The sequence below is a fragment of the Zalophus californianus genome, chromosome 13, assembly GCF_009762305.2.
Source record: "Zalophus californianus isolate mZalCal1 chromosome 13, mZalCal1.pri.v2, whole genome shotgun sequence".
In the NCBI taxonomy this organism is placed as follows: Eukaryota; Metazoa; Chordata; class Mammalia; order Carnivora; family Otariidae; genus Zalophus; species Zalophus californianus.
Genome location: NC_045607.1, coordinates 95132095 through 95144386, shown reverse-complemented (window position 1 = coordinate 95144386; position 12292 = coordinate 95132095). Strand labels below are relative to the sequence as shown.

The following is a 12292-nucleotide window of genomic DNA, read 5'->3' as shown; positions in this document are numbered from 1 at the left end:
GAGATGGACCCCAGCCGGAATGCTCAGGTCACAGCTCTGCTCTGCTGTCCCCAGGCCCATTTCCTATACTTCACATCCCTCAGGATGGACAGGGGAACAAGGACTGTGAGCAGGTGCCCCGGGGTGTGTGGTGAGCTCGGCCTCACATGTTCATTTCCATCTGCACCTACGTCAATTTGTCCAGCAGCTTGTCCAACAGTCATGTGATATTTCTGATACATATTTAACGAGTGGGGGCAGGCTTCAGGATGCCTGACAGCCTGGGGGAATGTCCTGGACGCATCATCCTCTTGTGCCAAGTGCTGAGGCACCAGGATTCCAAGAAGGCCATGGGCCTGCATGACCGCAGCGTGCTGGGGCAGGCTGGTGAACCTTGTCAGGGGACACGTAGGGGAGGCGCCCACCAACTTTGTCGGATCCATGCAGGTATCCTACTTTAGCAGTTTCTGGAATTTGTCACCCAGACTTATAGTTTGTTCTGTCTCCAACCTCGAGGAAACCAACATAACCTATGTTTCCAACCTGTGTCTAAGACCCAATTCGTTGTTTTTAGGTAACAAATATGGGGAAAACATCCACCTCATTACTATTTTTCTGTATTTCCTAATTTTTCTAGACTACACAGGGACTACTTATTTAATAATTAAAGCAGACTAAAAAATGCACGCTAACAAGCACTCCTTGAGAACCTACTGTCTACCAGCTACTCTCTATGCACAATCTCTATGTGAGCCTTGTAACACCACTACCAGGCACTTTTTGGAGAAAGAAACTGAGGCCTAAGGACTTTGGGCAGCCCCCGCCAGAGGGAAGAGGTGGTGCAGGCAGCTTTGAACCATGGAAGCCCGCGTGGTGTCTGTGGCCAGTGGGGTGAGGCTGAGCTGACCCCCAGGCCTCAGAGCAGCATGTTTCTACAACAAGTCTTAACAAAGACTTTTACCTTTTTGACAGGTAAAAAAACAAGAATTTATCTACTGTTCTGTATTTCTCAAAATGTTTATAAAACTTCCTCTGTGTTTAAAAGAAACACAGGTAAGTACTGAAAAGGGAAATAGAGAAGAACTCTTATTTCCAGGAAGAGGGCCCAAGAGAGTCATACCTGCCATTTCTGTCTCAAAGAACCCAACCAGCGACTGCATGCAGGACAGGACCCACCGGTCTGTGATGTTGGCACTTTCTTTAACTGTGCTCTCGTTGTACAGGAATTCCATATCTTCCTCCTGGGAAGTGACAATTACTAAAACATTCTGCATGCTTAGGGGAAATTACTGTACAGAAATGAACTCCTTAAACCACTTAAACTGAAAGTAGCCCACAAGAGCAATCCACAAAACTCCAGATCCCACTGGCAATTTAAATTTCTGATTCTCAGCAATATTTTCCAAATAAGCTCTAAACTTGGGATATTAAGTCCTCAGTTAATTACGTTTTTGACTGCTCTAAACACAATTTAGGAAAAAAATTATTCCTTTGTACCAAAAGTGATTATGAGTTGAGAAATATTCCAATTTTGTAAGTGTAGGGTTTAGTTACTTTAACCCTAACGAAGGAAAGCTCGTAAAGCTGGCTAGGACCGGACGATCATCTATAGACTGAACACAAGTACTAGAAATTAACGTCTCTGCTTAAACTGTCCATTCCGAATAGCATGCTCTGTCCCAGTCCCCTTCCCTTTGCAAAACCCTCCTCAGGCTGAAGGTCCACTCCACCTGCGCCGCCCCCCCCCACCGCCGCAGCAACACCAGGTTGGTAGGGCAGCAGTCGCGCTGACTCCGGCCCTGACCTGAGAGCCCGGTGGTGGGGCGGGCGTCTGACTGCCAAGCCCAGATGAGCCCCACACACTGTGCTCCAGAGTCCCACAGCAGCAGGACTGTGGGGACCACCTGAGGCCCCCCGACCCGAGAGGTGGCAACAACAAAGGCAGGAGCAACACCAGGACCTGGGGAGATTGCCTGCCCTCCTCAACACACAGGGAGAAGCCCGAGTCAGAGGCAGGTGCAGGCCAACAGCCAGCCTGAGTGCAACATTCACAGCTCAGGCCTCCCGCCCATTTCCAGAAAGGGCGGTTGCACGGTAGTTGCACGGTAGTCAGCAGTAATGCACACAGTGATTCTACTGTAAGGTGTTGGACATAAGAGATGAGGGGTATCGGGGTCTGACCCCAAGGGGAGCCCTGAGAGCAGAGTCAGGCACATGGGTGTTCAGATGGTGCCTCCCTGGCCAGCAGGCACTTCCACACACACACACCTTGTTTTCCCTCCTAACAACCCAGCAGAACGTCTATCACTTTCAGAGTCTGGACCCTGATGCCTCAGCGAGCACTGCCTGCAGCAGCCTTTACCAGGTGCTCTCACCCTGGGAGCAGCGGGCTCTTCACCCCCACCCCACCCCCCGCAGCCTTGGTTCCATGGGCGGGGGCAACCAGGGAATGAATGAACCTCCCACGCAGCTCTTCTGAGGGGGCAGCCCCAGTGTCCCGCGAGGCTCTGCACCAACACTCCCCGCCCCAGGGCTCTTGAGCCTCACCCACGGAGCTCTGTCCCGAGCAAACCCACCGACCCAGGTGATGGGACCCCGCCCACACCTTCTGCAGCCTCAGGACGCTCTGGGTGAAGAAGCGGTAGGCATTGTACCAAGGGAGCAGCACGTCCTTCAAGACGTCACGCACACCCTCCTCCTTAAATCGGAGATTTTCTGCCCTCACCACAGGGGAGTTGATCAGATACAATCTGGGTGAGGAAAAACAGTACATGGAAAAAGAATATACAGATTAAAACAAGTATTCTTTCTGGACACGTTGACACTGCAAACACCAAACTTGGCATTTTTTTATACAAAAGGAGAGAATTATGAATACTCTTCTTAGTATTCTGACTTTGTGCAAGAGACCCAGTGAATAATAAAGGGGAGACATAACCTCATACCAAAATATGGCACTCAACCAACCTGGAAGCATGCCCTGTGCCAGTCAGTGCAGGCCTCGGGGCGGTGGGCCTCCTCCCCAGACAACACACGCAGGCACAGGGATTCACAAAAGGAGTGGCCAGGAGTCCTCTGCCGGCACAGAGGGGCTCCCAGAGGGAAGAGGCCAGGTATGTCGCTAGACCCCTAAGGACAGTCCCCACTACAAAGAATTATCTGGCTTACTTGTCAGCAGTGCCGAGGGGCAGACTAACAGCTAATGGGGCGCCAGGACATCCTGTTAACTGCTCCAAGGCAGCTGTGAACACGCTCAGGCTCAGCCCCTGGGTCTGGGTCTCCGTGTCTGCAGCAGGAGGATGCGGAATGAAACCACTGTGGCTCCTTTCCACCCAAACACTTAACGGGCACGACGAGGACCAACGTTTCAAGCAGTGGTTCACATTTCTCTAAAAGCTTTTCAGTATTCACTGTTATTTGCTCAAGCTTCAATAAATCTCAGATGGCTCTTTTGAGGAGTAAGCACAGACATGAAATAAATGGCCAACGAGATGAAGAGCCAGGCAAGGGAATGAGGGAGAAACCCAGCAGCGAGCCTGGGAGCAACACAGGTCCTGGTCCTCACAACACCTCTGGGCTTCCAAATGCTCGTTATTGAGAAACCACCTTGTGGATTTGGAGCTCACTCTACACCAATGTACCTGTCCCCATAACATAGTTTGAAAAAGCTAACTATGAACCAAATGAAAGGAACACAATTAACAGAACAAGTGAAGCTTACATAAAAAGGACATTAAAAACAGGGCACAGCACTGGCTTGTACCTGAGGGCGTCAGCACCGTACTTATGGATGATTGAAAGTGGATCCGGATAATTCTTTTTTCGTTTGCTCATTTTTTGACCATCACTTCAAAAACAAAAGGGAGATGCCGATTAAATAAGTCACCATTACAGCCTATCTTTATATATGGTTACAGGTTATCTGCAAATTGGAATACAGAAATGCAAGTGGGATAAGGGCATAACAATAGATTGTTAACACCTGTGAGCTTCTTTCTGAATTCCACGGTGAGTCCGTGGAGAAGCTAAGAACACAGGGCTCAGCATTTATTCCAGAGAAATGAAAACTTGTACTGATGAAAAACCTGTAACGGAAGCTTCTAGCTCTATTCATAGTCAGCAGCCGCCGGAAACAACCCCAGGTCCTTCAGCAGGTGAAGGGTCCAGCTGTGGTCACACGCACCATGCAGCACCGCTCAGCCACGGGGAAAAGGGGCTGAGGACACACACACTCTGAGCAATCTCCAGGATCCCACTGAGTGGAAAAGCCAGTCCCTAAGGTCCTAAGTGCTGTGATTCCGTTCATGTCACGTATTTGAAATGACAGAGTTATAGAGATGGGGAGCAGATTAGTGGCTGTCAGGGGCTGGGGGCGAGGGTGGAAGGATGGGGGAGTTACAGAAGGACAACAGAGGGCTCCTGGGATGTGGAAACAGTCCAGTACCTTGACTGTGCTGGTGGACAGGGACCTATGCGTGTAGTGCGTGTACGACTGTACACCGCGGCACACAAGCACACGTTAAGCGGAGTCGGAGGAGGACGGGGGCTGTTAGCAGCTAGTTGTGGTGGTGGACCCCAGTTTTGAAAAACCTGACTTTCGGGGGCAACTGGGCAAAGCACACAAAGGCTCTCTGTTACTGTTTCAGAACTGCATTCAAATCTACAATTCAATAAAATTTTCAATTAAAAAAACCCCCAAAAGCAGACTGCCGAGCCAGACTCCCCGGGTATAAAATGTGAATTTACCATCATTTGCTGTGTGACTTTGACAAATTGCTTAATTTTTCTATACCTCAAATTTCTCAAATGTCAAACTGAGTTAAGGAAAGGACCCATCTGGGAGCGCCTGGGTGGCTCACAGTTGGGAATCTGCCTTCAGCTCCGGTCATGATCCCAGGGTCCTGGGATCGAGTCTTGCATTGGGCTTCCTGCTCCGCGGGGAGTCTGCTTCTCTTTCCCCCTTGGTCATGCTCTCTCTCTCTCTCTAATAAAATAAAAAAAAAAGCAGGGGGGGGGGGGAAGGAGCCATCTCAAACAGTTCTGAGGCTTTGATGAGAGAAGATGTATAATGTTCACAACACGGTATCAGGGGCCATCCTCCCTCGGATAGGACATGAGGTAGGATATCTGCATAAATGTTTTTTTCTTATTTTTATTAATTTGTGTTTTTTCTGTTATGACTATAGACAGTAGAAGAAAAAATAAGACTCCCCTATGATCCTGGAAACCTCTAGAACCCACAGCTTCCTCGTGTTAAACAGAGGTTAACAAAAATCTTCATTAAAGGACCAGGCCCAGTCCTCCAGGACAGATGTTGTCTTATCCCCCACAGCATCACGGGATGCATGCCTCCCCCGCCCCCAGCTCCCCAACCTGCCCTTCTCCCTGGGGTAGAGGGTGTGTGCAGACCTACACTGGAGACAAGAAGTGAGCAGGACGGGGTGGGATGGAAAGAAAGAGCAGCGAGAAGTTTAACAGCAGACGAAGGAGAAGAGCAGGAACAAAGCTGGGGCGATCCTAAGTTCCTGTATTCACATAGAATGGCTACATGCACCCGGACCATGGCTGCCAGACCAAAGGAAGCCAGGCACCAGGACTAGCCACGACCCAAGGACGTGCACCTGCCTTGCCAGGACGAGCCCGTTCACAATCACGTTCCTGAAAGGCGGCTGTCCAAAGAGAGCGGTGGCCAGCACCAGCAGGGTGTAAAACCTGTAAAAAACCCAGGAAGAAACAGCTCAGCAACAACAGAAAAAGAATCTAAGCATAGGGAAAAAAAAAAAATCTGTGCTTACTTATTGGATGGAATTTCTATTTTAGATCCGTTACACTTCTTAATAATCACTTATAGCAAAGGTTCTTAATCCAATAACACATTGGAATCATTCTTAATCCAATAACACATGCTGAAAAATCACACAGGACCTACCGCAAACCAATCAGGTTAGAAAAAACAAAATGGTTTATAGCAAATAAAGGCCTGGAGTGAGGTACTGACCCCAACAGTGGAGGACAGTTCTGTTGTCCTCCCTAGGGGGGAGCCGACAGCCACAAGGCAGAGGGGGGACAGTGCTGGGCGGCCTATCAGGACCTCCAGATACGCCAAGCTGCAAATCCAGAGATGTGTGTGCCTTTAGCACAAGGTCACATGGGACAGTCTGATGACAAAAGATACAGACATTCTCACCCAAAAGTCAGAAGGCAGAGCATGTAGGAGTAAAGACATCTCTGCTCCGCCTGCTGCTGACTTGCTAGCTAGCTTGTTCCTAAACTCTACCACATCCCTGCAGCCACCCCAGTAAGTGATGCTCTGGTATCATCTCCAAGCTGGTTTTGCATCCCCAGAACATGATGGGACATGGACTGACATCCTTTTCTCTGAAGGTAGGTCAGGGGGACCTGGTTGCTAGGACACGCAGTCCAAGCCTGAGGGAAGGGGAGGGAGGCGGAGAGCACCTATGGATCCATGTCAGGACTGTTAATGGCTGGCAGACTTCACCAGTCCTCAGACAAAAGACTTACTGGCGAGGCTCCTGGACTTCCCTAAAAAGGGTTTTGGACCTGTTCCTAAAGAAAAATGGATTGGACGCTAAAAAGAGCACCTTCTGGAACATTAAGGTTGGAATTCAATTTGTGACATCTACTGCAAGTGTCAAAGCAATGACACCAACATTCCTTAAACACTTCTGCAACATCACCACTAATCCAAGTGTAATTAGAATCTGGATGAGCCAACCTTCTTCTACTTCAGAAGATGATGGCATTGCTTTAAACAGGCACCAGATAAAACCAATGCCGAAATCCTCCCCTGCCGTGCTTTGTCTTTTTCCCCCAGTCCGGATTTTTAGAGTATTAATTTTATAAGGCTGGCCTTAACATCTGAGTACATTTCCAATCAACCCTTAAATTTGCACCCAAACCATTATCTTGTATGTAAGTACTCATTAAACATTTGAGTAAATGATTTAAAATAAACAAGCTAAGCAAATGTATTGTTTTGTATCACTTAATCTTCGAATATAACAAATCTCTCTATTCCAAAACGTCAATGAAATAATTCAGACTCTAAAACCACAGCTGAGAGATCCCAACTCCAAAGACACTTTAATAGAACACATGGTGAGGGGCAGGGGGCAGAAGCAGAGCCTGTCTCGTTTGACACAATCTCTCCAGGACCCAGCTGATAAATGCTAGGTGCTCAGTTAAACACCTGTGAAATCAAATCAAATCTGAAAGAACATACCATCCTCTGGTCTGGTCAATGCCTTCGGCAATGAAGTCTGCAGGAAATGCATCATCAAACTCCCTCTTGTTTTCAAACGGATAATGAACTTGAGCATAGGGCATGCTGCCGCTCTCGAACCAACAGTCAAACACTTCAGAGATGCGACGCAACACTCCCTTCCCACAGCGGGAAGGGATGGTCAGATGGTCAATGCTAAGAAACGAAGCAAAGCCACTTCTATTAATTTTAACCACGAAAGAACTTGCAGTTTAATTGCCAAGAGGAAACACAATGCTCTGACGAGATTTCATAAGCATCTGCAAAGAGAAATACTGGCAGTTATCACAGGTTTTCAGAGGCACCGGGGGGGGGGGGGCTCAATCCGGGGGATTTATACCAAAGTCGGCCCACATCCAACTCAAGGACAGAGGCCACCTTTCCTCAATGTGACATAAGTCATCAACACTGGAATTCAGTAAGCCGGTATTTGATTTCTACACGTATCTCCGTAATCTGCTCCAGAGACCATGTCGATGCTCTCTGAATGACAGAACGGAAGTGAATCAAACATTCAGAAACTGACCTCTCTCTGTGGAGATCAGAGATCTTTGCTCCCGACAGTTCTTCAAGTTCTGCCATCGATCCAATGCATACTACCTGTCAAAGCAAAGTTAAAAAGCAAGAGAACCTCAGAGCCAGAGATCACACAGCTTTAATTCACACAGCATTCACACTTAGTTTTAGAAACCTCTGACCTTCAGGACAGTTGTCACTAGCGTGGCTTACACTCACGAAAAATTGCAGGTCACCAAAGAGGAGAGCGGGCTCCACTACTCTGCCGCCTACCACTGTCTCGGGAGCCCCTACACGGAGAGAACCTAAGAGCGTCATCTCAACACGCACCTGCTGAGGGCTTACTAGGTCCAAATCTCTGCCCAGTATAACCAGCGTTAAGTGAAACACCTAGACTGTGACTCTGAGGCATCTCAGTTTCTTCCTGACACCTGAATTTCGCTCCTTTATCTGGAATCTTTCCAAGTCAAAGCTAGAACTAAATTACCAGATCCAATCAATGAGATCACAAGACGTCATTTAGGGTTACGTCCAGGCAAGGAGGCTTCCCTCAGCTCAGCTGTGGCCCTGACAGGGTCCACACGGTGGGGAAGCCCCAGCAGGAGCTGCTGTGGGTTCTTGCCTGGGGCGTCTGCTACCTAGGGAACACCACATTCTCAGTCTTTCCAGTCTAGTCCTAGGACGTCTGACTCCGCTACTTCACTGCCTTCTCTCAGGTCCCTGTGCTCTAACAGTCTCTGTGCTGGACAGAAGCCGCCATGGGGGTACATCTATAGACCCATTCACGTATTTACACACACAATCACTTGATTTTATATATTCAAGGTTGGCAATGCTTTTGGTAATGTCTTTTAAGCCTTCCTTTTTAACCACCATGAGGGGGGTTTCACATGCTGTAACTCGGTGCAGGTCTGGACTTTAGGACTGATCATCAGTTACTCACAAGGAGAGAAAAAGGGGTGAGCAACAGAAGAAAACAATTCAACATGTGGATTCCCTGAGAAAAATACAAATTTCTTCTTTACTTTCACACTGAGAGAGATTTAAAAAATCACATTTAATAAAACTAAAGTAAAAATAAATTTAAAAAAACCTCCCAAATTCTTACTTATGTGATTCTAGGAAGGAATAATGAGAAACAGATGAAATAAAAAAGGGGCAAAGAAAAAAGAAACTACATCCAGATGTACAAATGAAGTGCTTCAGCAAAAATCAACATGAGAACACATGGCCCGTCTCACCTCCTCGAAGTCATCGCTGACCCACAGGGGGATCGGGGTGCCCCAGTATCTGTTTCTGGAAACTGCCCAGTCACGTGCATCTTTCAGCCAATTTCCAAATCGCTTCTCTCGCACAAACTCTGGGACCCTGCAATAAACAGGTCAGACAGCCAATGCCTGAGAACATTAGTAAGCAAATTTGTAAATTAGATCTGCATAAACCTTGGTATATGCTCTGTGGACGTACTGCCCTAGAGATGCTGTGCTCACTCCTAGGAGGACGTCTTCTGTGTGGACAGCACAGAAAACTCACGGTGCTACATCTATCGTGAATTCATCCGAGGAGATGCTCTGTAACTGGAACCCCACAGCGCACATAATTCCCTGCAATGCCCTCTGCTCGGGGACAGCTGCAGCCCTCGACCAGTCACTGTGATGCCAGCCAGCCTGGCCTCACTCAGACCTAGTCTTTAGGGTGTCCACACAATACTGCTTCTACTGACACTCATTAGTATGGGCTCCCAGCCCCTACAAAACAGGCTGGGCTACAGGTGGCTGGTTGGTAGCTGCCTCCTGAGGCTCATGGGCAGGCTCCTGCCATTGCACTCTAGGCTCCAGCAATGAGGTAATTCCTTAGAATGCAGCTTCTCACCTAACTGCCTTGGCCTGTGCCATCCCTCCACCATGATAACCTTCACGCTATAGCCTCCCTTCTCTCCCCTCCCCTTCCCCCAAAGCTTCGAGTGCCCAGGACTAGTCAAATGGCTCCTTATCCTCTGAGGTTCAGGTCTGCAGGAAATCTTCCTAAGCAGCAGGCTGAGTTACAGCACCCCCAACCCCACACACCCTGTTCTCTCAGGCACCCCAGTTGTGCCCTGTATTACAAACGTCAGTTTATAGGCCTGCACTCTCAACGAGGCCACAGCCTAATAGTTCACATCCAGCACTTCACACCATAGGGCAACTGAAGAGCTTCCTAGGAATAAAAATGAAAAACTGCTTTTTCTTGAGAAGTCAGGGTCAATTTGCTAGAAAGTACAAAAAACTTGTTCATGGGGCTCCTGGGCGGCTCAGTCGGTTGAGTGTCAGCTCAGGTCATAATCTCAGGGTCATGAGATTGAGCCCCGCGTCGGGCTCCATGCTCAGTGTGGAGTCTGCTCAAGACTTTTTCTCTCCTCCCTCTACTCCTCCCCACCCCTTGCTCGTGCATGCTCTCTCCCAATCAAAAAAAAAAAAAAAAAAAAAAAAAAAGCGATAGTTCATAGTAGTTCCTAATCTTTTCCTTTTACTGCCCTGAGATTCTCCCCATTCTTCCAAAATGAAATGCAGTTTTTACGTCAGGCTGGGTTCTTGTAGAAGTAAGAAACAATGATCACCCTCAGGACTCTCAGAGAAAAACAGTCTTCTGTAATATGCACATTCAGCCTTACTTCATTCAGCCCTACAGGTTGGAGTAACACCTCCTTGCGGGTCACATGCTAGCTGAGAGCAAGGCTTCTGTCCCAGTGGCGCTCATTGGCACTCATCAAGGGCAGGAAGCACAAATGGCTTCTCCAGGTATATCCAAAAATAAACATTTATCCTGAAAATGACTATTTAAGGCTAACAGAAAAGGAAAATGCTCCCTCCATATGCCTTATCAGAGGAAGGATGCTACTTCTTATAAAATTATTTAAATTATTCTGTGCTCCTGAAAATGCAGACTCAAAGAGAGCTATGGAATTCTTACAGTCTGGGAGAAGCATGAGCAGATGACACAGGGCAGTGTGAAGATACACAGCTCACTGCTCACCAGTAGCACAGGTCGTTGTTCTTCAAGAGCTGGTCCACCATGTGCTCCACCCGCACGAACCAGCTGGGCACGGCTTTGTAAATCAGGGGAGTGTCTGACCTAGGGAAGCAAAAATGCAGCACACGGCTCGTCAGATTGAGGTACGTAGACTGAGGCACCCATGGTAAGACCAACTTTTAGTTTCTTACTGACATCACCCCCATCGATTTGGCCTTCTGCTAATACTTTTTTTTTTTTTTTGCAAACACTAATGCCTACATCCTTGGTACTGGTCATCTCCCTCCACAACACCAAGAAGGCAAAAGGTTTAAAGAACAAGAAAGAAAATATGGTTCTGCCGGTGTGTGATAGCTGTCTAAGAAATGACATCAACTTCAGCGAAGAGGCAATGTGGGAACAAACTTGATGGCACCGAGCATTCCAATCCCACGTACATCTTCACAGCACGATCTTGTATTCTAACTTGTGTCACGTTCTCTCTCTCGCCAAGTTCCATTGGGAAATTTTAGACGTATGTCTCATCCTAAAGAAATGTGGCCCCAACACAAAACATCTGTACATGTCAATACTTTCCAGACAACTGCTGAGGAAACCAGGAACTAACACTCATGGAATTCAAGAGAGCAGTTTCCCCACACTAATCGTAAAGCATACAAATGAGAGGGGAACCGCAGACTGCAGAATGGACACACACACTATGTGTCCCCCACAGGCTAGAAGCTCAAGCTATAAGTCTTCGCTTTCTCTCACCTCCAGCAGAAGGGGTAACTGTGAGTGAAGGTGCTGGAGACAAGAAGTCGGCCTTTTTCCTTCAGGGTCCTGATGATGTTTTTGTCAGCATCCTGTTTAAAAAATAAAAATCTAGCCATTAAAATATCCTGCAATACTTAGTAACACAAAAGAATTACGTATATCACTGCAATCTGATATTTTGATATCTCTATACCATGAATAAAAGGCAAAAATAACATATGTATTATAAAAATACTCAGTCCACATTTGAGGCAGTCTAACTTTAGGTATCTTATTAAGCACTTTCATACCATGTGAGGCAGTGAAATCTTCCACCAGCAATGACGGCCCCGAAGCCTCAGAGCTGCTTCAGGAGTTACCAGTCAGAGCCCAGTTTCACTGATTCCTGCCTGTGAAACTATAGCATGCTTCCTCTGAAGATACTAGACCCTTAGAATGTGGCTGATAATATCTATCTTTTCTGGTTTTATGTGCTGAAACAAAACAAAACAAAACCAACTTCCTGGAAAAAAAATCCAGATATGGAAGCTATTTAATAAAAAGCTGATTAAAGAAAGAAATATGATGAAACCCACACCTTTCTCTGTTACAGAGACACAGACCTTCACATACTGTCCCATGAAATCTGTCACTTCTGCCGTGAAACAGCCTGAAGCATCCACAGGGCAAACAGGAGAAGAGTCTTTCTGAATGATGTTGAAGTCCATACAGACCCGATAGTCGTCCTGGGGACAAGGGGAACGAAACAGG

At 47.4% G+C, this 12292-nt stretch overlaps 1 protein-coding gene across 4 annotated transcripts in view; it reads right to left on the bottom strand.

Moving 5' to 3' along the window:
- Positions 1-12292, bottom strand: part of IARS1 (isoleucyl-tRNA synthetase 1) — a 59728-nt gene that overhangs the window by 21938 nt on the left and 25498 nt on the right. For all 4 annotated transcript variants that reach the window (XM_027616141.2, XM_027616140.2, XM_027616142.2 and 1 more), the window contains 10 exons: positions 12145-12267; positions 11540-11631; positions 10790-10888; positions 9019-9145; positions 7788-7861; positions 7223-7417; positions 5605-5691; positions 3743-3826; positions 2585-2729; positions 1100-1220 (listed from right to left, as the gene is read on the bottom strand). In XM_027616141.2, coding sequence (XP_027471942.2) covers positions 1100-1220; positions 2585-2729; positions 3743-3826; positions 5605-5691; positions 7223-7417; positions 7788-7861; positions 9019-9145; positions 10790-10888; positions 11540-11631; positions 12145-12267 — 1147 coding nt within the window. The remainder of the gene's footprint in view (positions 1-1099; positions 1221-2584; positions 2730-3742; positions 3827-5604; positions 5692-7222; positions 7418-7787; positions 7862-9018; positions 9146-10789; positions 10889-11539; positions 11632-12144; positions 12268-12292) is intronic.